Source organism: Podarcis gaigeae (assembly GCF_964106915.1).
Source record: "Podarcis gaigeae genome assembly, chromosome: 10".
NCBI classification, from domain to species: Eukaryota; Metazoa; Chordata; class Lepidosauria; order Squamata; family Lacertidae; genus Podarcis; species Podarcis gaigeae.
This window is the reverse complement of record NC_139686.1, coordinates 49,729,185-49,756,960: the sequence shown is the minus strand read 5'-3', so window position 1 is coordinate 49,756,960 and position 27,776 is coordinate 49,729,185. Positions and strand designations below refer to the sequence as shown.

The 27,776-nt window shown below is 40.5% G+C and overlaps 1 protein-coding gene across 23 annotated transcripts; it reads left to right on the top strand.

Annotated features, from left to right (window-relative positions):
- Window positions 1–173: 173 nt before the first annotated feature.
- Window positions 174–27,256, top strand: PPHLN1 (periphilin 1). Of its 23 annotated transcripts, none has more exons than XM_083699405.1 (13): window positions 174–311; window positions 1,968–2,013; window positions 3,203–3,304; window positions 4,428–4,513; window positions 6,710–6,745; window positions 7,220–7,285; window positions 9,496–9,669; window positions 10,367–10,428; window positions 18,452–18,702; window positions 19,843–19,925; window positions 21,797–21,916; window positions 22,566–22,706; window positions 26,585–27,256. In XM_083699405.1, the coding sequence occupies exons 3-13, from the start codon at window positions 3,292–3,294 to the stop codon at window positions 26,774–26,776; spliced, it is 1,224 nt and encodes a 407-aa protein (XP_083555531.1). In that variant the 5' UTR covers window positions 174–311; window positions 1,968–2,013; window positions 3,203–3,291; the 3' UTR covers window positions 26,777–27,256. The 23 variants fall into 23 exon arrangements, with proteins under 23 accessions (XP_083555531.1, XP_083555532.1, XP_083555533.1 ...); XM_083699388.1 differs by having other exon boundaries at window positions 258–311; window positions 3,203–3,370; window positions 18,542–18,702; XM_083699404.1 differs by having other exon boundaries at window positions 265–311; window positions 3,203–3,370; window positions 18,452–18,663.
- The last annotated feature ends 520 nt before the right edge of the window (window positions 27,257–27,776 follow it).

Genomic DNA, 27,776 nt, shown 5'->3' with positions numbered 1-27,776 from the left:
GCGGGGGGGTGGGAGCGGACAAACTCGGCCACTCCAGGTCTATTCGTTTTAAAGGACCCTAGTTTCCGGGTCCCCTTTGAACGCCGCCCTATGCGAGGCAGCCGCTCCTTTCCCACAACTCTATGGCCGCTCCCGTTGGCAAAGCTCTATTGCGGGAGGTCTATTGGCAGGGCTCTCTATGGTAAACTTCTCGGTTTGGGACGGGCGTCGGAGGGACGCGCAATGGACGCGCGTTTCCGGTGACGTCACCGTACGCACCGGAAGTGGGTTAGGGACAAGCTCCGTGTTGTGGCGGTCTTGACTGGCGGCGGGTGAGTTGGTTGGTACGGTACAAGGGATTATGGACCGAGGGTGGGTGAGGGGTAGGGGGGAGAGAGAGAAAAGGAACCCCCCCTCCCAATTCCCCATGGCCGGCCTCCTTTTTTGGGTGGCGCACGCGCAGAACGGCATTGCCCGGCTCTTGGGGATCTCTCGGAGGTCACTCCTGGATGATGCCTTCGGTTTTCGCCCGGTCCGTTGGCCCGGCGGGGCTAAGGGCGCCTCTGGAGGCAAGTGCCAGTTCGGCTGAGGTTATAGCCTTGAGCCAGTCGGCCGCAGCCCTGCGCACGTGTCCTCGGAAGGAAGCCCCGCTGAGGGGAATGGGATTTCCTCTTGCGGCAGCGTGGCACTTCGGGAGCCGCCTTTGGGCGAGGGGATTCACGCGTCCCTCTCTCAGACGTGGTGTCAGGGGCGCAGTACTACACGTCTACTAGCAGCACGTCTTTGAAAAACACGCCGGCTGCACGTTGAGTTCCTTTGCTGCTGATTCCGTTCCTGGGTCTCTCTAACAGGAACCCGCTGCCTAGAAATTTCGATGAGACGTCGAAGGGTTGAGAAATGTTCCACCCGGTGAACTTCTGTTGCAGTCGCGTCTGTGCAGAGTTGCAATAATAGTAATGATTTTTTTAAAATTTATAAGCCGCCCATCTGGCTGGGTTTCCCCAGCCACTCTGGGCAGCTTCCAGCAAAAATACATGAAACGTGTCTTGCATAGGACAACAGAAGTGGAAGAGGGGAGAGCTGCGTTACACTTAACAGAGCCCAAGTTGCTTCCAGTTGCCATCCTCCTCCTTTTCTGCCTTGCTGCAAACTGGACACGCTTGTTGTAAATTAAACACAATTTCTTGTTTGTGTTGGATAATAAATGTGGACCATCCACAAGCCCTTGCCCCATCTAACTAAGGGAATCCACACACAGATCAGGAACCAGAGGTAAAATAGATGAACATGCATGCATTAACTTCTCATGATACTCTGCTTCATGGAGCCAGCATACTGGCTTCCAGCCTTTGGCTTCCGCTTTGTGTGTGCGAGACACACATACCTGCATACCTCAGCCTCCTCGCCCTTTTCCTGCATACCTCAGCCTCCTCGCCCTTGTACGAGCCTATTCTCTTGGAGCTTTTATTGACACAACCATCTCATTTTTATATGTGTCATGTTACTATTAGGGGAGTAATACTACTGACCAAAGGGCTCTGCTCCTCAGATGTCTTCTTTTCCTGCATGGGGTAATCAGCGTTATTGTCCACCCACCCCCAACAGCAGCTCTTCAAATTCCGGGAAACTGACTCCAAGAGATAGATGACCGTACAGAATTACTTTTGAGGAATTCTGGAAATGAAATTGTTTTTTGGCTTGTACAGATTTTAGAACCAAATCTTGGTTCTAAATGGTATATATGTGCTGGTATATGTGCTGAAGCAGGCACCATATTAGAAACGGTATCCCTACTGGTACTGGAGGGTTCTGTCTCCTAACTGTCAGTAGTAGATTTTCAGAAGTACTGGAGAAGGTAAGGGAGAGTGGAAGAGTCCCCTTGCACAACTGTCTTCATGTTCATAGTTCTTTGGCCCCAACTTAATGTTATTTTGCTTTTAATTGAGATAGATTCATTCCCCCTTTACATTTGTTTTTAAAATACACAGGAACGAATTTATTGGGATTTAAAACATTGTTGAAGAAAGAACAAAAGTAAGTGATTTCAAATGCTATGTCTGTTGAACTAAAATTAGTTCTGATAACAAAGCTCTTTATTTTACACAGTGGGCAAAAAGTTTTTTTTAAAAAATAAAAGCTATAATTGTGCGTTTCAGATTTTTTAAAATTCTGCTAATGTTAAGTGAAGAGTTGGGGACCATCCTGGACAGATTCTGGGGGTGCAGGGGAGAAGAGGAAGGGGAAGATCTGTTATGTCAATGGAAATCCATTCTACTCGCATACAGATAGCATTGGATTCAACCCACGGCCTCTTAAAAATGTGTTAAGTAAAATTAAATCATACCCAAACATAAACATGTGTGCTCTCATCTGTTAACTGAATTGATGTATTAGCCATCAAAAAATGAGTTAAATAGTGCTCTTCTGTGTAAAATATGTAACAACCTTAGTAAATATAATGACGCAATAGGTCACTTAGAATTTTCAAGTGAATATAATATCTATTTACCCGATCAATCATCTTACATGTCAGGTGTATGTAGTATTTGGTCAGATGTGCTTTAATCATTACATAAATTATTATGCGCACCAGGTCAAAAAGTTTATGTGGCTGGATTCAAACGAAGGTGAATCCATGGAAGGAAGAAGTCCTTCTGTGAATTCAAGGGCCTATGATCCAGTTGGGGCATCTACTCACAGAAAGGAGGTAAATTTAACCAGTTCTGCCTCTCTTGTGAACCACCCACATGTTTCAGAAGACCCCAAGCCCTTGGGAGAAAGCCTTTGGTTTAAAAGATAAGTGAGTGAAAACTGACTTCCTCTCGCCTTTCTTTAGCAGGGATTGAGAACTCTTCTCACAGGTGCTTTGAATAAAACCTATGTAATTACAGGGCAATGTCCCACTTGCATGGGGGTTCTGTTCTAGGCGTGCATCACTGGGACATTGCAAACTAGGATTCCCCTTGTTCTGCTCTCCCTGTTCCCTTTTGACATGTGTGTCAGCGGAAACATGCACAAGTGGGGAATTGCCTGTACGATGTTCTGAAATTATTTAAATCACCTATGTGTGCTGAAATAGAAGAGCAGTGAACACAATTGGAAATGTAATATTAGAATTTCACTCTAAGCATTGAAATTAAGATGAGATAAGCCATAATAATGAACAAACCTAAATAATTGTTTGGCTTTTTCATGCCGTCTTCTCTCTTTTCCCATATGGTAGTGCCAACCTGGACAATACAGCTAGATTTGGACTAGCCACAAGGCTGAAAGTTCAGTCAGTGAGCTTTGATTCAGTGTTTTACTACAAGAATGCATACAACAGGTACAACAGTAGTTCTACAGGACAGCTTAAGAGTGGGTTTAAAGCCTACTGACAGCTTATCAAAAGGTAAAGGTAATTGAGTCATTGCAGAGAAAATGAACAAGCCTTGTGTAGTGTATAATAACACTTTAAAAACAGGTGAAGTTATTTGACCCTTGGAGTTTATCTCCCATAGACTGAATAGCAGGTAATAATTTAGATAGGGAGGTTGTCGCGTGCCAACTTTTCTAGTTACATTTGGTGAGTCCAATTTAATTTAGCTATTTATGAATTAAAACCGGCCCACTTGTTCCATGAGAGCATACTGATTAGTCACATTGCAGGAAAATGCAGATATACCCCAAGGATTATTATCAGTTCTCCAAGGCACAGATAATTGCTTGCCCTCATCTTTCACACCTTTGACAAATCCTAGTTTGCATTTATGTTATAAATGAGAAAATTATGGCTTGTGCAAATAGCAGGCCATGCTTTAGTATTATAGTATGTGAGTAGGCTTTAGTTTTACAAGCTCCCTCTTTGCCTCATGACACTTTTAGTGGAGTCCAACAAGTCTTAAGCTTGTGTCCTTGCCACTGCTGCACCAAGGAGGAAACAAACCAAAGTCTAGCTTCTTAGGGGAAGTAACCGCCAAGCCAGAATCTGGCTTGTTTTCATCTATAGCAGCAGCAGGAGAGGAGCCGTGTGAGAACTTTTGAGGAGCATACACTAGCACTCTGCTCATTCACATTAAATCATAGTTTGTTTTGAGCTATAATTTAATGTGCTATGCAAACCAGGCCAAAGAAGCTTTGAGTTAATTATGTGTAAAATGAAAAATTGGCATATTTCAAATATATAAATTGTCTTAAAATTCTGCACCACCAAATCATGTCAAAAAAGAATCCTTGAGGTATACTGTTGAATATTTACAGGCAAATGATTTTTTAAAATGCTAATGGCATTGGGAAAGTTTTATTGAAATCAGTTGACGCTTCCAGATAAATAAGTGTCAACTTGGTGTATTAGAATCTTGGGTTTTCCCAGTATATGACAATGTATCTCATGAAAAGTAGAAGACGCATTCAGGTACTTGTACCATCACCCAAGTTTTGACTTTAGGTAATAAAATCTTTATCTTTAGTGGCATACAGAAGAGATGATGTGTGGTCTGATGAACGATATGATTATGATAGACTTCCACGAGAGCGGCTTCCTCCACGTCCTGATGTAAGTATAGTGCCATTAATCTGCATTACGTATTTCCTGCTCATAGTTCTTTGTCTTTATCGTTTCCTTTTCCCAAATCTTTTATCTTGGACTATGCACTGAGGATTTCTATTAAAGACACCGAACATGTAACCAGGGGATGTGAGTCAAACTCAAGCAGGGTTATATAGAATGATGTTATGAAAATTGGAATAGGAATCTTGATGGCAGTTCAGTGTAATTTTTCCCCAGATATTTGGAAATTCAGTAGTCATGGGTTAATTTAATGCAGGAGCCCCCTTTTAGGGCTCAGGGGCACATTTGGAAATCTTAGAAACTGTCGCGAGCACCACAAAATATTTATTTAAACTTTTAATTCTCACAACTTGCCATCAAAAACAGGAGGCAGCCAATCCCCCACCATAGAAAGAAAGAAAGGCGCCAAAGGAGGTGACTGAGGGTACCACATGGGGACACTAGGTTTTAGGTAAAATGGCCTTTATTGGGCTGTATTGGATCACTGGGGAATACTTTACCTTCTCTACCTCAGTCTACCTTTCGGTGGATGTTAATAGTAGGCACAAATGAATTGTTTTGGGGGCAAATTGCTAGATCAGAGCTTTTGTTAAATTCATTCCCAAATACCCGTGTTGGGCATTGTGAGACTTTCAAATGGTATTGAAGCTGCCACCTAATAATGCGCTCTTTGCGCATAGGTTCTCCCGCTATTTGCTGGTCTGTGAATCTTTCTTCACACCCCACTTTTTTAATGATACGTTTGTAACCTGGAAGACAGGATGTGAACTGAGAAGTTTACAATTGAGACAGTAAAAGGCAACATTGTAAAGTGTATATATATATATATATATATATATATATATATATATTTGCTTTCGTATATATGTGTGTGTGTGTGTGTGTATGTGTGAGAGAGAATTATTGGGAGTTGTAAAAACTTAAACATAAAGCAATTTTTATTTAACAAAATTTATATACCACTTGAAATCCTGTAAGCAGTTTACAAAATCAACATTACCTTTCTCTTTGAAAACCTGGTTTGCCATATTGGATTGAAGAATTCAGAGAGTAGATATTGGCTCTTCAAAAAGCCAATTAAAATCACATTTGCATCCCAGTCCTCGGCAAGTCCATTCAGAAATAAATCCCACTGATTTCCATGAAATGACTCATGAGTATTTTTGCTCCCCAGGCTCAAATCCTTTGCAGAAGCAGAGGTCTTTTACCAGTCCTGTCCTGAGGACAAATACAGCCTAGCATAGCTGCAGAACTCATATTGGATCAATAGAGTTCTGAAATAGTTCAGTACTACGCAGTCCATTTCTGAGTTGGTTTTCTCTGGTGCCTTAAATGTAAAATGGCTATGTAACGCAAGGGAGCAAATCATAGAATATCTTAGATGCAAAGGTTGGGTAAGAATACAAGTCTGATTAAAAAAACACCTGTGTGATGGTTTAGGAACCTTGCCAGTTTTATATGGCAGACTTGAACATTTGGATGGTTCAAAGACTCCTGCCTTTAGACCTCGCTTGCCTCCCCAGTTACATCTTTATCTGTGTAGAAAAAAAGTAATATCAGAATTGGCCTTTATAGGGAGAGAAATTGGAGCAGCAATGGAAACTTAGAATATTTCCATGTTTTGCCCCCAGTCAAGATACAGTTTTGACATACTATATCTTAGACTTGAATAAAATGTCAAAACTGTTCAGTATTAATTTCATCTATGAAGAAATTAAAATTAAATTAAAAAGGGCATTGTTAAGCAAATCCCAGCCCATTTCCAAAGACAATTCAAAGTGGTGGTTCTTCCTTTTTAATGTCCTACATGGCTTATCTAGCTGAACAAAGGAGTGTCTGTTCTGACATCTGTCCATGCCATGAGGTCATCTATAGATGTCCGTGTTCAAGAACATTTGACCTCTGATGTAAGACCTCCTGGTTGTGGCACCCTGCCTTCGTAATTCCATCTACAGGATGCCTCTCAAATCATTTAGTTATTTACATGTTGCTTCAATTTCCTGTTTTATCATTGTTTATATGTTATAATTCCGAGAATTACAATTCCTAGAATTCCCATTTTGAGAACTGTTGTTGAAAACGTGGTATAGAAATATCCTAAATATATGAATTCCTTTAAGCCTTAGTGATAACAAATGGGATTTTTTAAAAAGAAAACTTTCTAATTTTTTTCATTTGCAGTGTTTGACGAAAGTATTTGACAGCGTAGAACACCAGGTATTAGTAACTAGGTTGTCATTCTTTTTAAGTTTTTAAGCTGGCTTGTGGTAAATCTTGATGGTTTTACTTTTGTGCACCTTTTTCTGGCTTTCACATATGGCACTGTTTGTCATTACCAAGACAAACTGGTAACTACCATTTGAGCACTCTTCTTTGTCAGGTGTGTTACTCTGGGAGAACTGGGCACTAAGGTTCCTCTGAAACCGTCCAATATATCTGCATGTTGTGACACTTGGCCAGGGGTGAACAGCATAGAAAGACCCATACCTAGAAGAGCGGCTTCTGGCTTCAGTCTCTCCCTCCTTCTTATACATAGGGGAGGGTACATAAACCTAAGCTGTCCCATCAGCAGTAGCTGGAGTGGGAATTTTGTGGAGACTATATAATTGCAACACATTAGGGGAAAATAAATCAAAGTAGGTAAGGGTGAATTTTCTTCTGGTATGTGATGCTTCTTAATTCCTTTTACAGGAGTCAGAGTGCTCTTCTCATTTTCAACGGGCTGGAGATTGGATGAGATTGAACGACATATATCTAGTCAGTCAGTTTTTTTTTGTTTTAATAGCTAAGCAGCAGTAGGATGTAAAAATTGGCAGAACTGCTCTTTGACCAACAGTTACTCTATGATGACAGTAATAGTTTACAAAAGCATTTTTTTAGCTAAGGATCAGTGCATTTCAATAATTATTAAGTGATTTTGAGGGTTCTGCTTTTGGTCCTTTAAATGGTTTTATGTTTCCAATACAGTGGTACCTTGGTTCTCAAACTTAATCCATTCCAGGAGTCCATTCGACTCCCGAAACTGTTCGAAAACCAAGGCACGGCTTCCAGTTGGCTGCAGGAGGTTCTTGCACTCAAGCGGAAGCTGTGTCGAACGTTCGGCTTCCTAAAAACATTCACAAACCAGAACACTTCAGGAGCCGATTTGTTCTGCAACTAAGCCGTTCTGGAACCAAGGTTCCACTGTACAAGAAATGCACAGAATTATTGCTAAGTTCAACTTTATGTAATCCTGAATATTTTCCATACACAGAATAGTGGATGGATATCTATCTTTGCTATCAATATAAAAATTAGATGTCATGTGTTTTCTAATTTCTATTCCCCAACTTCCTTTAAGGCAGAAGTTATACTAGTTTTGAAAAGCTTAGAAAAACCATTCACAGTAAAAATGTAAAATGTGTATTACCAAAGGATTGGGTCCAGATTTCCTCCTCTGAAAACTGTAAGAGCTCTTCAGTTTGCAGAGGGAATTGGAATCAAGCAGATGCTCACCTCTGAATGAAAGATGGGGAGAGCATTTTCATGTATTAGCCTACTTTGCACAGTGTTCAAAAGAGCAGGTTTTCAGGAATTTGCAGAGGGGAAAACAAATTTGTGATAGTTTTCTCTCTGCCTGCTTCCTCTACTGCCAGCATAATCTCGGTGAGCACAATTCTGGATCCAACCCAATATATTTTATTAGTTTGCCAAATTTTGCACTTCTTTTAGAAAAACAATTCCAAAGGATGAAGTGCCTTCCATCAGCTTCAGCTGGTGAGCCATCTGTACCCCTATCTGGGCAGGAATAACTTTAACTTCTGTGGTCTGTGCTCTTGTAACCTTTAGATTAGATTACTGCAATGTGTTATACATAGGGCTGCCTCTTAAGACTGTTCGGAAACTTCAGCTGGTGCAGAATTTGGTGACCAGGCTGCTAATTGGGGCAAGTCAGTTGGAACATATTATACTGAACCTGGCTCCACTGCACTGGCTGCCAGTCGGTTTCCAGGCCCAATTCAAAGTGCTGGTTTTGAATTATAAAACCTTTAGTGTATCAGAACCGCAATACTTCAAGGACTGCCTCTCCCTATATGAACCAACTCAAACCTTGCAATCATCATCTGAAGTCCTTCTTTGTGTGCTTCCCCCATGCAAGGTCTGGAGGGTGGCAACACGAGAACGAGCCTTTCCTGTGGTGGCTCCCTGTTTGTGGACACCTCTCCCCAGGGAGACTCGCCTGGTGCCTTCATTACATATCTTTAGGCGCCAAGCGAAAACATTTCTGTATAACCAGGCCTTTGGCTGATTAACATTCTGTGGTCTTTTAAATGTGTTTGTGGTGGTAATTGATTTGATTTTGTTTTATTATCTATTTTGTGTTCTCATGTATCTTCGGAGGAAGGGCAGTAAACTAAACTAAACAAACAAACAAACAAACAAACAAACAAACAGAAGAAGTATATAGTAACTTTGAATTATTGAAAAGGAAACATAATGGAAGAAGTGTGTAATTTTAGATCTCAGGGTGTGAGTTCCTGTATCATGTGAGCAGTGAGGTTCTCCTAAATCTGCCCACAACGTCCCCCGTGCCCTCAAAATCCACTCTGCTCTGGAGAGTCCTTCACCCTCTAGAGTAGATTTTGGATGGTACTGGGAAGGCAGAAGGGGGAAGAGGTGACACTGGAAGTCTTATTTTCCCAGTGGATTTCCGTTGTGCAAGCAGATAGATATAATTAGACATTGCCCTAAATATGGGAAGGCAACTATAATTAAGTAGTGGTAAAATCTTAATAGAATGGTGGAAGAAACTGGGCTATTTTGGCATAACTACTCTTTATCCTGATCAGAGGTGTGTGTGTGTGTGTGTGTGTGTGTGTACGTGCGTGAGGAGGAGGAGAAAAAGTGGAAATCCCTGTGAGTTGCCTTGGGTGGGCTCTCACTCCCCTGAAGTGGCTTAGAAATAAAACACCATTTCACTTTTTTAGGAAGACTATGCTCGAGAAGTCAACTTTGCAAACAAGAAACCACCACTTCCAGAGAGACCTGGGGAAGGAAGCTACAGTAGATATGAATATAGTCATGCTCCTGTTGGCTATAGAGATTACGGAGAAGGCCGCGGTTTTGCCCACGAAAGAAGGAGTGGACCACCACACAGAATGGTAAGTTAAGTTTTTGCCCCTCATGGCACACAGCTGGAAATTGCATGCTCCTGATGGGTTTTTTGGGCTTCTATCTTAAATTATCCGGCTCAAAGAAATGATACTTGAATTTGCACCTCAACCACAATGAAACTTGTTATGTAATCACAATAGGAAAGCAACCACAATGCTTTGATTCTATTTCCTAAAATGTAACACACTAGGTTACCTTTTAAATGGTGCATCAAATCTAGCCTCATTTTTGCTCGTTTCTATAATGGATTTTCATAGTTCCAGGGCACCTTGTTTGGAGGATGGGTATTACTGTTGTAGAAGTATTGTCTCGGTCTCATCAGTCTATCATTCTGTGTGCCTAATGAAACAAGGTCATAAGCAACATGCAAATTAAGATCTAATCTCTGGATTTAACATTTGATCGGTGCATTCTGCTCCTTGCCCCTTTGGGGGAAATAATTTTGGTTTCATAATACTTAGTAACTTCAGTGTCTGTGGAAGACCTGTAGTGTTTTATATATTGTGGAGAAAGATTCTCAGCAAAGAACTGCTCCAAATATTTGTGAGAGGTGTGGTGAAATTGAGTGCCCTACTACTATGTGGATTGTGTTTAAGGTAAGGTAGAAGACTGATGAAGTTTTAATTCTTCAAACTGTATCTTGCATTATACTCAATTTTGCATTGTACAATTTCACTTTTATAGGATGATCCTGGATATAGATGGCAAAGGGACGACCATCCTGCTAGTCGTCAGCCTGATTATAGGTAACTGTGTTTTTAACATAAAATAATTGTGTTTTAATTGCATACACTTCTGAATTTTTTAGAATTATTTTGTTGATATTAAAGATCAATTTGTGCCTAGCAATTTGAATGCCAGGTCTGCAAATATCTATATCTATATCTATCTATCTATCTATCATCTATCATCTATCATCTATCTATCTATCTATCTATCTATCTATCTATCTATCTATCTATCTCTATCTATCTATCTATCTATCTATCTATCTATCTATCTTCTGTTTCTATCTATCATCTATCTATCTATCTATCTATCATCTCATTGGCACTTTAAAGTAAGGGTGGTAGTGTTCATACTGTTCTTCAATGAAGCTATAAGTTCCTGAAACGTCTTTATCGCTAAATACCTTGAATTGTACCCATGTTTCTGTGTCTTTGATAGTATTTTTTTATTATTATTTTGATTGTTGGTGTGCCATGCATCAGTTGTGAGAGCTATTTTTGATATTTGCTTCCTAGCCACAGAGCTTTCCGGCACCTAAATCCAATGTTTGTTTGGATAGGATGGAAACTTTTAATCTGATGGGCGAAATAACTGTATTGCTCCTGTTGCTACTGTACTTGATTGGACTCTGCATAGCGGATGATGGGGAGGACCAGATAAGATTGAACACCGCCCCCTCCCCCGTGTGGTGCAATATGGCCTGGGTGCCATGGCATAGTAAAATACCTACCTACCGTGTCACCTAATTCATCGGGCTCTAGGACCTATGAATGCATAAGCTCTTATGCTGCCTGGAACCTTGATTCTGAAAGCTATGCATGCCAGCTATGGCTGCAAGAGTTGGTAAAAGCATTAAAATGGGTTTTAGAGGTATGTTCAAAGGGAGGGGAAGGAAACGGTAGTTCTTCCGCTCAGTAACGATATTATTGGAATGGCATTATATCCATTGCTGGAAGCCACAGGAGTGCTTGCAGGTTTCCCACAGGCATCTGGTTGGCCATTCTTGAGAAGTGGATGCTGGACTAGTTGGGCCATTGGCCTGATCCAGCAAGCTGCTCTTGTGTAAGGATGGTGAAATCTTAACAGGTACAAAGAGAAAGGGGGATCTCCTATAAGCCGGTGTGAACAGGTGAGAAATCAGGGCTGTAGTTCAAGGTTTGTCAGGTAATACCTACCTATCTGCCTTAAATGAGTTCAAGTTCTAGGATTCCCAGTTGCTTAGAGCATGGTGCTGATAATACCAGAGTTGTAGGTTCGATTCCCATATGGTGGGACGACTGCATATCCCTGCATTGCAGAGGGTCAAGCTGAATGCTTCCCAGGGTCCTTTCCGACTCTACAGTTCTATTATTCTAGTGGAACTTGCAGATGTACTCTCGGGACTGCTGTCTATTGTCCTTGAGACATCTTTGACAATGGGTAACTAACCATTGACTTCCAAGTCCAGAGATACTAGAATAAATTATAAATCAGTTTGTAAGCATTTTGATCCCAGTGTAGTGATTAGTTGATGGCAGCATGAATTTGTTGCCAGGACGTCTTTTATTTTATTGGGTTCCTAGCTGAGTGGATTATTGGAGTGCTGTGGATGTAATTTATCTTGATTTCAGCAAAGCACTTGGCAGAGTGGCTCATGGCCATTGGGCAGGAAGTGCAGCGGAACAACCGTGAGAGGGCCACAGCTTCGATCAAATCTGTGCGTAGATAAAACTTCACTTTGTTTTCATAGCTTGCCAAGAGATTTCAGTGAGTGTGGCATGCTATTTTTATCTGCAGATCGTCCAAGTGTGTTTGGTTTGTAGTTCAGACTTCAACCTGTGGAGGGCAGTGATTGACTGACAGAGGGGCAATTCTGTTCTGTCAGTTTTAATCTAAGTATCTGCATCAATGTGTGTGTTGAGGGTAGGTAGAAGTGGCTGCCTGTGAGCCCCATGTTGAAATGGATGCTGTTAGGATTGCTGAAAAATTAAGGAAGAAATATATCGATCATAATTTTACTAAAATGCATCAATATCATATATATTTAAAATAAGAAGAACATTCCGTACAACAAACATCCATTGCTCATGATCATGCTTTAAAAAACAGAAAAAGAAATGAACTATTTACTCAAAAGAAGAAACAAAAACATTTATTATACATATTCTAGAGAATATGAACAGTTATTGGTGTTTAAATAAAAACTGCTCTAAAGTAATAGCAATATTTTTCATTCTGTGTCCAATTTTAGAATCTCCACAACAGCTTTACCAGTATTTGTATATTGTTTTACTATGCAGATAATTAATAAACTTATGCTGCCATCAGTATATTCTTTCTGTCACCATAGTTCTTTCTTTTTAAAGTCTTCTCTCTTAGGTTTCCCAGTAGAATAACAGTAGCGTTCAAATTCGAATTTCTGATTTCATCTGCCTTCCTAATTGCTTCAATCTAAAAAAAATGGTAAAAGTTTTCTATTGCTTCCACATCTGTAGAATGTTGTGGTCTTTCTTGGTATATAAATGTTTTCCCCAGCTACCTTTGATTCCTGATTTTTCCCCATGTATTTTTGTTAGAGTTACAGATTTTTGACATTTACGTTGAAATTGTATGAGAGGTATGAATTAATTAGAATTACCCTGAAGTGACATTAAGCATCATTTCGTTTGTAAACATGGCCTGTTAAACTGTAGGGAGTATTGTTTTCGTTTCTTAGTGTTATGTATTTTGGTATTTTTATATTATAAACTGCCTTCTGATGTTCAGATTAGTGCAGTATTGAAATTTAACAATCTGACAAACATTTAATAGGTTTTATTGCTTATCTGAAGAAATTAGTTGTAAGAAACTGCATTGGTAGGGGGATTTGGTTTGCTTCTAAGTTCATTCCAGATACAATTGTATCCATGACTGTATTGGATACCTCTTGAACTTAATCGGATGTCCATACCCCTGTTTGCTTTTCTGTCTTGTGGACTTACAGGTGATCAAAACAATGCATCAAAACTTTAAGGACTTAACATCATTATCTATTTCCTAATACCTGCCACTTCATTAAATGTCATAGACTTGAGTGTTTAAAGGGAAAAAATGGCATGCACTTTAAATCTTCGTCTTTTCTAACTTAAAACTGGATCAAATGGTAAACAGTGTTTGAAGTGCAGTAGTGACCTCCAATGGCCAAACAGAATAAATATTAAATTTGAGCTTCCCTTGATAACAGGATCAAATCAATAAATACAGACTAACTTTGAATCAGTGTCTGTCAAGTTATACTTAAGATTCCGTAAACCTGATGCATTTCTGCTGCTTCATGTGAACAGTGAAGCTTCCTCAGTTTTGACTACTATATTTTTCATTCGTAAGGATAATCTCTCCCCCCCCCCTCGCCAACACATCATGAGTTCAGATGAGGGTCACTCATTCCAGGTGCATTTTATTTACTTCTGTAAAAGCAAAGTACTGTATGCTCTTAGCAGGGAGAAATTGGGATGGAGCTGATTAGGATCTTCGGGGAAAGGGTGGCTAATAAATGCCATTGTGTGATTTATTGGCATGCGGATTGGCCTGCTCTCTCATCAGATGAACAGTTTAAACAAGTCTTGGAGAAGTGCTTTTACGTCTGAAACCTTGTGAGAGAAAGGAGTTTTTGTGTGTGTGTGTTGCAAACGTGAATGCCAAAAATGGTTTTGGTGCTTAGGAAGCCAGCGCTTCCTTTCCATCTTTCCCATACTGTCACAATGTCTGGATGCATTCCCTGGGTCTATTCCATGACCTTGCTCTTAAAAGATGTGATTGCATGAAGGCTTGCTTTGTTAGCAATGGAGTAAGAGGCTATAAGCAGTTAGTTCTCCTCTTTTTGTGTTTTCTGGATTCCTTGATGTGGTTTTTCTGTTTTGTTTTTAGGCAAAGAGCTAGCTTATATAGATTTTATTTTGGCAGTGTTTAGCTGGTGAGAAGCCATTTAATATCGCTATTAACAGTACAAGATATGAATTCTGTTCTTTATTAATCCAAGGCCACTAATAGTATTTTTATGTTTGAAGGCTAGAACTGAAGAAATAGGCATATTGTTTAGTATTCCTATTCCATGGTTGACTCAGTTTTGCAATCCTAAAGATGGACATATCTGCAAAGTTGAAATTCACACTGGAAGTTTTTTGGGGGGAGAGAGAATATTAGATTCTATTAGGTGCTTTTATTTAGAATTTGGCATGCTACTGCTGCTACATTAAGTGCTTCATAACAAAAAAAAAACTTGTTAATGTAGAATGTTTTAATGCAGTGCATTTAAAAGTAGCACAAAAGGGATCGTTTTCTTCGCTGCCGCCATCAGCAGCTGAAAAAACAAGAGAGTGAGCAAACTTTTGGAGATCCAAGTGACTTCTTTCAAGAGACTGTCACAGCTTCCAGAGCATTGGCTCTGGGAAACACAAACCCTCTTTGTGGAATGAGAGAAAGAACAACACATTCAGCACCACAAGCCTGTAAATTTAAGCAGCTAAGGGGATGTTGAACATCTAAGTAAAGCTATTCCCACCTTGCCAGTAACTTAAAATGCAGTCCCAAGTGTGTTTACTCAGAAGTAGGTCCTATTTGAACACAGTGGAAGTTGCTTCCTAGAAAGTGGGACCATCGTTGTCTTGTATTGATTCTGCTTTGGCCAGCTTGCTGGCATTCCATTCCGCTTTACTTATTAGAGCAAGCATGTGACGAGGGCTTGAGCTTTGTCATAAAATGAGTTTATTGATGTTCTGAAACCTAGGTCCCAACTATTTGCTCCAAGAGCTTAGTTGCCTTTTTTTAATGCCAAGCTTCCTTTGCTAATTGATGCTTGCCCCTTTAACCATTTTTTTGTTGTTGTTTGTTTGCCAACCAGATTTCTCATATGCTAAGAGTTGTTTGTGGTATCTGAGATAACGCATATGGCTCTCATCGACACCTTATAACTCTTGTGAGAGAATGAAACAGACTGTGTGGAAGGTTCGTAGGCAATTTCCTCTTGAGGAAAGTGAGAAATTAGTTCAGTAGGAAATAAAACCAAGATTCTAAGGAGGTGAAGACAAAAGACAGAAGCGATAACGCATGGAAGTGTGAAGAAAACGCTCCTATGAGCAAGGGACAGGAGGATGCTGGAAGAAAATGGACGGATGGGAGGAGACTTCACTTTGTCTCCCTACCGCTGTCTTGGCAGCAAGAGAATGCAGCCATTGGATGCAACCAAAATGTTGCAAAATAGTGACCAGTCTTTCAGGTCCTTAAGAGCACGTTGGGAAGTGCATGCATACCTGAAACTGAAATTGATAGATACTGCCACACTTATTTTTGTATTAGTGGTGCAGACTGTTCATTGCATTCCTCCCAAGAGCCTAATGCTTGCTTTCAGCGTTGAAGGCGCTCTGCAAAGTGTACACTAGAGGGCTCTTTCCCCCCATTTACCATTAATTTAACTGCTGCATCTACATGTGACTCTCTGTGGATCATACACTTAAAGCACAAACTTACAAAGAGACTGAAGTGAAGCAATAAAATAACCCATGTTTCAGTTTGCTTTAAATATCTCCCTTTTATTGCATGGCAATATAACGGTTGTAAAAGCCCACTGAAGATGTGAAAAAGTTTCAGGTCACTTGAATGTATTTCCTGGCTGGTCCATGGACATTCCTAATCTAGATCTAGTTGGTGTTGGTTTCCACACTTCTAAACTTTATGTGAATCTTCACGGTTTGAAACTTGACTCTGGTTTTTAATGCAGTTTTTTCCTGTACGGTTGAGTTATTGCCCAAGTACACCCCAACTTTTGGCTGTTGGATCTTTTGATGGAATTTTGTTTTCACAATCTTTTTTTTAATGATCATCGATCCAAACTAGTGTTTCCCAAACTTGAGTCTCCAGCTGTTGGAGAACTACAGCTGCCATCATCCCTGACCGCTGGTTCTGCTAGCTTAGGGATGGTGAGAGTTATAGCTTATAAGATATGAAAATTTCATGTTTCTTCCCAAGGTACCTTATTTCTAGGAGGGATACATTAGACTGCCCTATTGGAAACCAACAAGGCTACACCAACCTATGCCAAATGTTGATCTCCCTTTGGATGTTGTCAGTTTAGCCATATGAGAAGATGAATGTCTATTTCAACTTGAGAATGTGAAAATATCCGTGAGTTTGAAAGGAAAGATTTGCAGCTATGACAGATCAAGGGCTGTATCCCGCTACGTTCTACTCTGAATAGACCTGTTGAAATTAATAAGGTAAAGGTAAAAAGGTAAAGGACTCGTGGACAGTTAAGTCCAGTCAAAGGTGACTATGGGGTTGCAGTGCTTATCTCGCTTCAGGCCAAGGGAACCAGTGTTTGTCCACAGACAGCTTTCCAGGACATGTAACCAGCATGACTAAACTGCTTCTGGCGCAACGGAACACCGTGACAAGTCCCAGAGCGCATGGAAACACCGTTTAGCTTCCTGCCGCAGCGGTACCTATTTATCTACTTGCACTGGTGCACTTTCAAACTGCTAGGTTGGCAGGAGCTGGGACAGAGCAACAGGAACTCACTCGGTTGCGGGGATTCAAACTGCCGACCTTCCGATTGGCAAGCCCAAGAGGCTCAGTGGCTTAGACCACAGCACAACCCACGTCCCTGGCTTTGAAATTAATAAACCTAAGTTAGTTGTGTCCATTAATTTCAGTCGGTCTGCTCTGAATAGGACCATCATTCATTGCAATCCAATGAAGGTTGCTATTTATCCTTAGAAAGGTAAAGTGAATATGGAGAAGATGTGATCTACCAAATAATAATAATTTATTATTTATACCCCACCCATGTGGCTGGGTTTCCCCAGCCACTCTGGGCGGCTTCCAACCAAATATTAAAAACAATACAGCGTATTTACGTCTCAGGCTGCCCATTCAGAGTGTTCATCCTGTCTTCTGCACAGTATGTCTTCGCTCTGCGCACTGCACTTGAATCAGCCTCTTGGCTCCCTGAGGATAATTTTCAGCTGAAGAAAATCACAAGTAGAGATGTATAAGACATTAGAGGAAGTTGGATGAAGAGCTCTGCTGGATCTGACCCTCCTGTTCTCACAGTGGCCAATCAGATGCCACGGGGAAGCCCACTAGCCGGACCTGAGTGCAACATGCTCCCCACTTGTTTTCCCCAGCAACTGATATGCAGAGACACACTACCTCTTGACAGTGGAGGCTGAGCATAGCCATCATTCCTAATCACCATTGGTAGCCCTACCTCCCACAAATGTATCTAATCCTCTTCTAATGCCATCCAAGTTGGCAACAATCACCATGTATTTTACACCGATGCTTTTCCTTCTCGGATAATACTAAATACTTTAAAGCCCTTCACGGCCTAGGACCCTCGTACCTACAGGACCGCCTCTCCCGGTATGCCCCGCGGAGGACCTTAAATAGCAATACCCTAGAGGTCCCGGGCCCTAAGGAAGTCAGATTAGCCTCAACCAGGGCCAGGGCCTTTTCAACACTGGCTCCGGCCTGGTGGAACGCTCTGTCTCATGAGACCAGGGCCCTGCAGGATCTGATTTCTTTCCGCAGGGCCTGTAAGACAGAGTCGTTCTGCCTGGCCTTTGGCTTGGAATCAACATGTTTCCCTCCCCCTCTTTCCTTTTCCCTTTATCCTTCTGTGATGGAACTCCTATTTGGGGACTTCCCTGGCTTTTTTCTGTCCCATGTAGGACCAGTCTGAATAGTTGGCCTTGGTGAAGATTTGACGTTTTCATCCCCAAAAAGTTTTTGATTTGAGTTTCTATTGAAATGAGGCTGCATTTTAATGTTGTCTTTAATCTTGTTTTTAAGTTGTATCTTAATCAATTGTTTTATATCTGGTGTTAGCCGCCCTGAGCCTGGTCTTGGCTGGGGAGGGCGGAGTATAAATAAAATTTATTATTATTATTGTTATTAATAAACTGATTTGTCTCGGAGGAAAGATTCAATAGAAGATGGGTGCTTGCTTCAGATATTTAGTTATGTGCTCCTAGAATTTTGACATTTATTAAGTAATTTTAATTTCTTTTTATGGGACTTTGAAAGGGACCTAAGAGACGGCATGCGCCGGAAACCCGTCTATCCTCACTATGCGAGAGATCGATCCCCGCATAAGAGAGATTCTCCTTACTTCAGGGAATCACCGGTCAGCAGACGGGATTCCCCCCACAGCAGATCTGGGTCCAGCGTCAGCAGCAGAAGTTACTCTCCCGACAGAAGCAAAGCCTATGCCTACCACCAGTCCCAGCATAGCAGAAGTATGTCATCTTTACCTAAAAGAAATATTTCTCAACAAGGTAATAGAGGATGGATGGAAACTAATATTAGTGAGCTGGCACTGACTTCCGCTATTTACAAGGTCGCAATGCTAAGTGCTTGAGGGAATTCAGCTCCTCGCTCTAAGGTTTGTAGTTAGTTGCATCCCTGCACTTTTTGAGAAGGCTCTTTGCTCCACAAGTTTCTATGAGTCCAAAAGAAGGCAGGAGTTGATTTTTGCCCAGTTCCACCTTTCTTCTGCAGTTGCCATGTATTATATCATTACAAAGGCTGCTCAAACTCCTTTCAGCAAATTTTGGGCTAGTGCATGGTCAGCACAAGGAGAAACTGCCGAAAATTGCCTCCCCTCGCCTCTTCTGATGCAGAGATCACATATCACCTCCTTTCTCTAGAACAGATTTTGGGCTGGTGCATGGGGGACTGCAGCGGGAAGGTGAGGAAGATGAAGTCCCATTGTATGAGTGACGTCTGACTCCTGTGCAAAAACTGCATAGGATAAAAGTACATGTCTATACATCATTTGGGTTTATGCAGATCGAACCAACCAATTTTGCTAGTATTTTATTATGTGTGATCATGTGATTTATAAAGGCAGTGGAATGCATTAAAGAATCGCTTGATAGCAGAAGAGGTGATCACAGGAAAGCATTCAAAGTCGGGAAGCCTCAAGTAAGGGAGATTTTGAGATCCTTCATTTGCTTTGGGTTTACATTGAAATTGCTTTGCATGCCTAAAAGTAAACTCCTCTGCTGGTTTACCCAGATGCAAGTCTCACCAAATTCAATAAGGTTTACTCACACGTAAGTGGGTCTAGTATTACCCAGCTGGTGAAAAGGTGATTCAGAAATATTAATTTACCATACGTTTATTTTAAAAATAAAGGAACAGTCATGTGCATTAACAATACAAGTCTTCAGTATTTTAGATGATTTAAGTCTGTGGAGGTCCAAAGTTTTGTCCTCACCTCACCCCAAAATCTGATAATTGGGCTTGAATGGAGAAAAGTCCATTTCAGGTTTTTACTGAGGAAGGAGAGACAGTAATAATCCACCATATAACTCAAACAGAACCCACTGCCATTAAGCAGCTATGTAACAGTTTCATTTTCAAATGCATTTCTTCATATGACTAATAAAACACTTATGTTGTTGTCCATTTAGGTAAAGAGAAAAGCGCCTCTCAGTCCTTGAAAACGTCAAGAGATGTCTCTCCCTCAGCAACAGCAGCAGGGCCACCTTCAAAGGTGAATTCATTAGTAGACTTCAGTAGTAAAAGATAGTAAATTAAATTCAGGAAGTCTCCGTTACATCCTGGCCTCTTTGTTTTAAATTTTTTCAAATACTAGAGAGACCTGCATTTGTTTTTGTCTTTTAAAGTTCATATTTCTACAACTCTATAGTGTGGATTCTCAAGGTGTAAGTTTGTTGGTTGTGCTAAGGGAGGGTGAATTCCTTCACAGGTCTTAGCAGATGTTCAAAAGTTTGATTAAGCTCTCTTCATGGTCCTATCCTTTTTGCAGTGGTTTTAAGTTCAAAGCGTTGGCAAAAGTCCTCTACAACCTGGGACAAGGATAGCTAAAATATAATCTCGCCCATTTTATACCCAGCTGATTGCTGCATTTTTTATTGAGAGGGCCTCAACAAACCGTCTTAAGTGGAGATTTTTATCCAAGTCTGTTGGATTTGAAATTGTTTTTATTGCTGATGTTTTTTATTGTTCCGTTGCTTTAGGATGTTTCATCGGAAGTGAGTCATAAATGAAATGAAGCAGGCTTAATATTTCACTAGTTGTTGAAAACATTTTCTTTTCTTCCAAGTCTTCCTCAGTCCTTCCCCCCCCCCCTTTCTCTCTGCCATTTTAAAATTTTTGCTGGTTTTTATGTTTTAAATAGTGTTTTTATTATTGGGGTTTATATATATATATATTATTTCTCTACCTCAATCAGCCATTCTGTAAATGCAGTTTATACATTTTGAAATAAATAAAATGTACTGTTCTCAGTCTCCTAAACATGATAAGTAGATGGATCATGCAGGAGGCCTAGTCCCTCTCATGTCTCCTGTACTCTTGTCCTTCCCTTCATTGGTTTGTTTTACATCTTTATCTTGCTATCCGAGATTGCCCTCTTAATGTGAATTTGAAACCAGCTTCCAAAACTGGTGTCAAATTCTGGTTATGAAGGCAACTTGCTGGCATTAACCATAGTCAGCAATATGTTTTTATATTTTGCAGAAAGCCGCCCAAGAGTGGCTGGGGAAACCCTGCCAGATGGGTGAGGTATAAATAATAAAATTATTATTATTAGGAGTAATAAGGGGAAGGCACATGCAAGCCAGTTGGATGCTCCTGAGCTCTTAACTATTCAGGAGATTGGGAATACAATGTCAACTCTGAACCATTATTTGGTATGTTACATTTAATTTATTGCTCATGGGTTGTCCTTGAAAAGTATCATTTTATCTCTGAAAAATTGGACCTTTTGTATCATTCACAGAGTCCCTTCAGCTGTAAATTTCCTTTTATTTTTATTTTTTCGAGTGTTAATATAGAAGCTAGTTTTTGTAATAGTAGCGTTTTGCAGGTATTGGTTCTTTAAAACTGCCTTTTTAAGTTTCTCTGTGTATTTAAGTGCATTTGATGTGGATGTATTATTATTACATATATTTATCTTCCTTCTGACACACCCTCTCACCTTCTGGGTTCTCACCCAGGATCCAAACAAATTCTCCGCACACCCGCAAAAGTCTCACAAAGAGGAAAGTCCCTAGAAACAGCAGATATCAATGTCTCTTACCCGAGACTTGCTTTTTATGGTCTGTGTCCTGTTTTGCTGCCCCTCTCCACACCCAATTCCAGATACAGCAGGTTTGTTACATTAACAGCCACACTCTGGGCACTGGCGGAGGAAGAGGAGTGCCGGGGGGAGCACACAGCCCCTGGCAGCACAATCCCGGTAGGGTACCATCGTGGCTGTCCCCCACCCGCACTGGGCGCCACGCTCCTGCAGGCGGCATGCCCCACCCCCAGGACACATGCCACGCCCCCAGGACATGTGCCAGCCCCACCCCCACCTGCTCTCTGCCACTGACTCTGGGGTTTCTTTTTTCTCACCAGGCCTTGGACAAAAGTAGCCGCTTGTCAGAAAAGGAGCTTGCAGAGGCTGCAAGTAGGTGGGCAGCTGAAAAAGCGGAGAAGACAGACACAAGCAGCGTACCTGAAATTTCAGATTATGAAGTAAGTTAAAAACAATAATTTGCCACTGTAACTGAGCAAAACTCCAAACTGGTCTGATAGCAGAGCCATGTAACCAGTATTCAAGTAAGTTCTACTCAGAAAAGAGCCATTGAAATTAATAGACCTAAGTTAAGTGGCTTAATTTGCCAACTTTATACTATAACTACCTTTGGGAATCACACTGTTCTGCAAATTTGGGTCTGGAAACCATTGCCTGAATAGTGAGTCAGACTTTTTGATAGTTCTGATTCAGCAGTTTCACACTTTGAAATTCTTGTTTCTTTTCTGCAGTAAAGGAATTTCAATTACCGTATTATTTGCTGTATAAGACTCACTTTTTCCCTCCTAAAAAGTAAGGGGAAATGTGTTTGCATCTTATGGAGCGAATGCAGGCTGCACAGCTATCCCAGAAGCCAGAACAGCAAGAGGGATTGCTATTTTCAGTGCGTCGTGATCCCTCTTGCTGTTCTGGCTTCTGAGATTCAGAATATTTTTTTTCTTGTTTTCCTCCTCCAAAAACTAGGTGCGTCTTGTGGTCTGGTGCGTCTTATAGAGCGAAAAATACGGTACCTGTTTTCCTTATTCTCTCATTCCTGCCCTTACACAGATTGTACATTAACTGCATAAAATTACTGTACCTTTCTTAAAGGCTGCATCCTCAGAACCGTTATATGCAGAACGCCACGAAGAAACTGTCGCCAGCATACCAGACAATAATGAATTGTTTGAAGACAGCCCACATGTTAGTCGTTCCAAGGCAATTGCAGCAAAGACAAAGGAGATTGAACAGGTAAACCTCACCTCTGGTAGTTGTTGTTCTCTGATTCTTTGTAATTATTGTTTATTTCATTATTAAGTTTATTTAGGATGGAATCCTGAAAATCCATAAGAAGAAAAAATCCTTTTTAAAAAGACTTTCATGGTGGCTGCAAGTACTTTAAAACTTGCATGAAGGCAAGTCTCAGGGTTAATATATATATATATTTTAAATGACTAAATGAGTCACTGTAATGGGGCAAACATGGGTGCTGCCATGTGCTTCTGTGTTTCTGCCAGCTGGTATTTTATCTTTTAAAATAAAGCAGATTGTCAGCCGTCAGATCAGGCTTTTTGCAGCATAGCAAGCTAATGAGAGTTTTAAAGTTAAGCGTAGATTTGGTGCAGATGCACTTACAGTAAGCTACAGAATAAAGCAATGTAGATCTAGATCAGAGTGTTCATTGTTTTTGTGAAGCTGCGGCAGCAGCTGCTTGGAAGCCACCTCCTTTTTTAGACTGCGATGAAAATGATCATTCTTGAGAATGTGCTGCTTCATTCATAGGGAATACTTGCACAACAGGGTCTGAAGGCTACTCCTATTACTTAATATTTTCAGTAGTTTCATTGATAAAATGAATTTAAAATATTTCCATTCACATTAAAGAATATGGACAAAAAAGAAATCTGTGTTTGATTCAAAGTTGCTTTTCAATCAATGTATTTTGGGTCTAGTCTACTCCACTCTATAAACTAAGCTTTTCCAATATTCCTGATTTTCTTCAATGCGCATTTGCTGGACAAAATTTTATTTCATAGTTTTGCTCCATAGTTTTGCTAGCTAAGAATGTAAATGGCTGGATGTTATTGCTTCTATTAATTTTGGGGGAAACTGTTTCTATTCCAAAGCTACAAAGACCAGAAACTTCTCACAGTGTCTATACAGTAATCTCTTTATCATAGGAGTGAAGCTGCAAACCTCAGATATTTACGCTTCTAGAACAATAAGATGATACTCTTCCAGCCCAGTTCTTGTCCAGCCCAGTCCAGACTGTTCAGCATATGCAGGTGCCTATTCTGAATCCTTAAATGCTTCAGAATTAAGGAAATGATGCAGTCCATTACAGAAAATTAGTAATGACTAGCTTTCACAAACATTGCATTTGTATTTTGCTCTTTTTAGTTCAAATCTGGTGTTTGTGGTGGCTTGCCACCTAAAGTGGAGTCAAGAGTGTGTGAAATGAGGAAGGAAAAATACAGAGTATATTAAGAGCTAATCATTGTCAGTCTCTATGGCATACGTGTAGTGGCAGACCTCATAAATACGTGCTAGAATGAATATATGTTGTCAGCAGCAAATTGCATTTCTCCATGTCTGCTAAAAATGGGCTGCTTTTGTTTCCATAAAAGCACAATAAACCCCACCCTCACTTAACCTTTGTTCTCCTTTATAAGAAGTCTAAATTAAATTTTCTTCCTGTGAGGGGGCTTTAAACTTGAAACCAGAATCATTAATGCGTTTCTAGCTATCAAATCAATACTAAGCAAACAATTTTTGTAGATAAACGACACCCTTCCTGTTTTCACAGAGAAGCAAATTTTACTAGGAAACGGCGTTGGTCAGTTTGCTACTTTTAAAATAAACCATTGAAGGGTGGGGTCCTTCCTGCAGTCAAAAGTTTATTACTCCCTAGTTGTATTTTGAAATGTTTTGAGTAAAGCTGTTTGCCCTTTTGAAAATCACTGGAAGCGGTTTAATCAACATTTTAAACTGTAGGCTCAAGGATTGCTTCGTGGTAGCGTAAAACACTTTTGTGCATGCAAGGTGTATTACCAAAACTTAGGTGGATGACCTGGGCAGAGTAGATTTGACCTAGCCAGGTACTTGGTGTAGCACAAAGCAAAGGTATGATTGTGTCTTGCCAGGAAACCCCTCTCTTCTGGGCTGGGATGGAAGGCCTATGCCTAGTATTGGGCCAGAGAGAGAGATTAGGGCTGCTATTGGTGTGCTATCCTTCCTGTTTCCCTGGCTGAGGTGGTCAAGTTTATGATATCTGTGAAGCTGTCTTGTCACTGAACACTGCACTGTTCAGGCTCTGAATTCTTTAATTCAAAGTGTTTTGTATTTTCCGCCAGGCTCCTGTTGGTGGATCTTAGTAGAATCAGCGGAGAAATCGAAACTTAAAAACAGCCATGACTTGCCTTGTAGAGCCAGCTCTAATTAGATCTTTGTAGATCCCAGAAGCCTGAAGTCTGTCCACCCCTGGGCTTACCAACCACCCTGCAGTTATTCATTACTTTTGCCCTCAATGTTTCAGACCTCCACATTTCAGCTTGAGCTGAGAGTAGCTTGGAGCAGGCAGGGCACCAGAGACCAGAGTTAAATATTGCAAGTCAGGAGATATTGTCTAGACCAGAGTTAAATATTGCAAGTCAGGAGAAACTGAAGCAGAGGCTGGTTTGGATTCCTAATCCCTGTCTTCCACATCTCTCAGTTTGCAGCAAATATCAGTTTTCCCCAAACAAATCCAGCACTCAAGTTACATACAGAAGAAACCTTGTACTCCATTGTCTCACACTTTTTTTTACATGTACTAAAATAGGGAGGAAACTGTGTGCAAAGAGCAGGGACTAACATTTGAGTTTTTAGGCAGTGTCAGGGCACATTGCAACATTTTGTGGCTAGGCACCTTTTATTTGTGTGTAATACAGTTAATTAGCTGCAAACTTCATACAGCTATTTATATAACTTGTACGACCAGTCTTTATAGATGTTTTGAAAGTTGGACGTAGCATGTTCTTAATCTGAAATCACCTTCCATTCGGCCTGCAGTTTCTGCAGAACTGTGTTCTCTTTATTTTTTTTTAACCAGGTCAAATAAATTCAACTGCTGTACTAAATACAGTTAGTTTGCATGCATTCCCATTTTACATATTCAAATTCTGTTGTGTGCCTCAATAGTAAGCAGGTGGGATAGTTGAGATGTGGTGTTTCTGGAAATGGACAAGTAGTGAAGCAAACAGACAGGATGAAGGCCAATAAACAAACTAAATCCTGACCACCCAGAGTTTGATTGTGTGTTTATCTGGCCAGAGAGATGTATTTGCATTCCTTCTGAAGGATCAAGTTTGCAGCCCGGGTGCTGAGATACAACTTGTCACAGGAGGCCTAAGCAGCTTCTGTGCCATGGACTTAATCAGCTGCTCCTGGGTACAGGTTTGTGCATGATCTGGAAACCTTCATATTAAGCTATTGCAATGTGTTGTACATCATGACTTCTCCAAGTTTGGAAACTTGTTAGTTCAAAATACAGTTGCAGGGTTGCAGACTGGAAACAGCTATAGGACATATCTCACCATTTCTGATCTCTTCAGTGGTTGCTGGTCTCTTTCTCCGTGCAACTTATCAGTATTTGCCTTTTTTTTGCTGGGCCCTAGGTAACTAGATGTGGGCCCTAGGTAACTAGATGTATGGTAGCATAATCACTCCCACCAAACTATGACACTCTTTGGGAGCCCTTTTCTGTCTTTAGAAGTTAAGCTGCTGGCCTGTCTGATGCTGACACCTAGTTTTGTTTTTTTCAAGGCTAGATGTTTGGCTTTTGTTTTCTCAGGTCTTTGAAAATTAAAAAGCAGTCTCTTGGGTTTTAGTCTGATGCCGTGATTTTCTGTATGTAATGGGGAAATACTTTAATTTTATCATTAAGTTGTACTGTTTGGGGAAACGCCAGCCATTTACTCCTACCTTAAGGGGAAAGGGCACAGAATGACACCTGCCAGTTTTTGGAAATTGAGATAAAGTTCTGTACTTTTCTGGAGAAAGTCTGTTGTACCAGTTAGCCTACTGTTCTTTAGTGTGGAGGATACATTAATATTGCTGTATTTCATGAATTTCAAAAAAATCATTTCTAGGTGTACAGACAGGACTGTGAAACCTTTGGTGCTGTAGTGAAAATGCTGATTGAAAAAGACCCTGCATTAGAAAAACCCATCCAGTTTTCCTTGAGACAGAATTTGCACGAGATTGGTGAGAGATGTATTGAAGAACTTAAGCACTTCATTGCAGAATACGACACCGTCAGGCACGAATTTGAAGAATCGTAAGGTCAACTTGGGATTGTCCATATGTAAATTGGAAACTATTTAAAAATTGATTTCCCATCAGCATCTGCACACTTGACTGCATAACTCTTCCTTTGTAGTAATCTATTTTATTATTAACAGTTAAGTAAATTCCTGAAGAAGGCGAAAACATGTTTGAGGTATTGTTATGGTCATTTCTGAATTTCAGTGCAGATTCCATACATTCCATGTATGCAGTATACATTAGAACATGCTTAATAAAGTGACATGCCCCATTACCAAAGCTAGCTACGTATATACAGTAGTAATGGTGGAGTAAATTTACCTATGTGTTTAGGGTAGTTTTTTGTTATGTTTAAACTGAAATTAAAAAGAATACTTCTGAATAAGTTGACAATTTGCATTTTAAAAAAAATTATTTAATCCTAAAAGGAATGGAAGAAAAGGTATGCTGTTCCCCTTCCAGTGTTTTCATTTGTGTACATAAAAACGTATTTCAGATTGTGTGTGTGTGTGTGTATGTATGGTAGCATAATCACTCTAGAAGTGGTATTATACGGACAACTATTTCCAGAAGTGTCAGGGATGCTTAATGGGTGCATTTCTCCCCTCCACCGATAGGGAGAGTGAACATGTGTTACCTTGCTCATAGCTTTCACCTGCAATATGGGATTAAGTAAACTACCTCAAAGGATTTGCCAGTGTGACACTTAGTGTGGATGGCATCACATTAGGATCAATTAAGTCATAATCTGCCTGAGTTATCTCCAAAGCGGACAACATAATAGTTGTCCACATAATCAGTATAGGCAGGTTGAGCATTTGCTTATTATGAACTGTTGACATGGTTGTGGTGGATCAACAGCAAATAACAGATTGCAAATGCTGCTAAGACACAGACTTTTCTTGGGTGTTAGACAATGAGCTGAAAGATGTCAGTTCCTTTCGTAGGAAGACCATCTGCATTCATTCTCTCTCTCTCTCTCTCTCTCTCACACACACACACAGTGTCTTCCTTTGA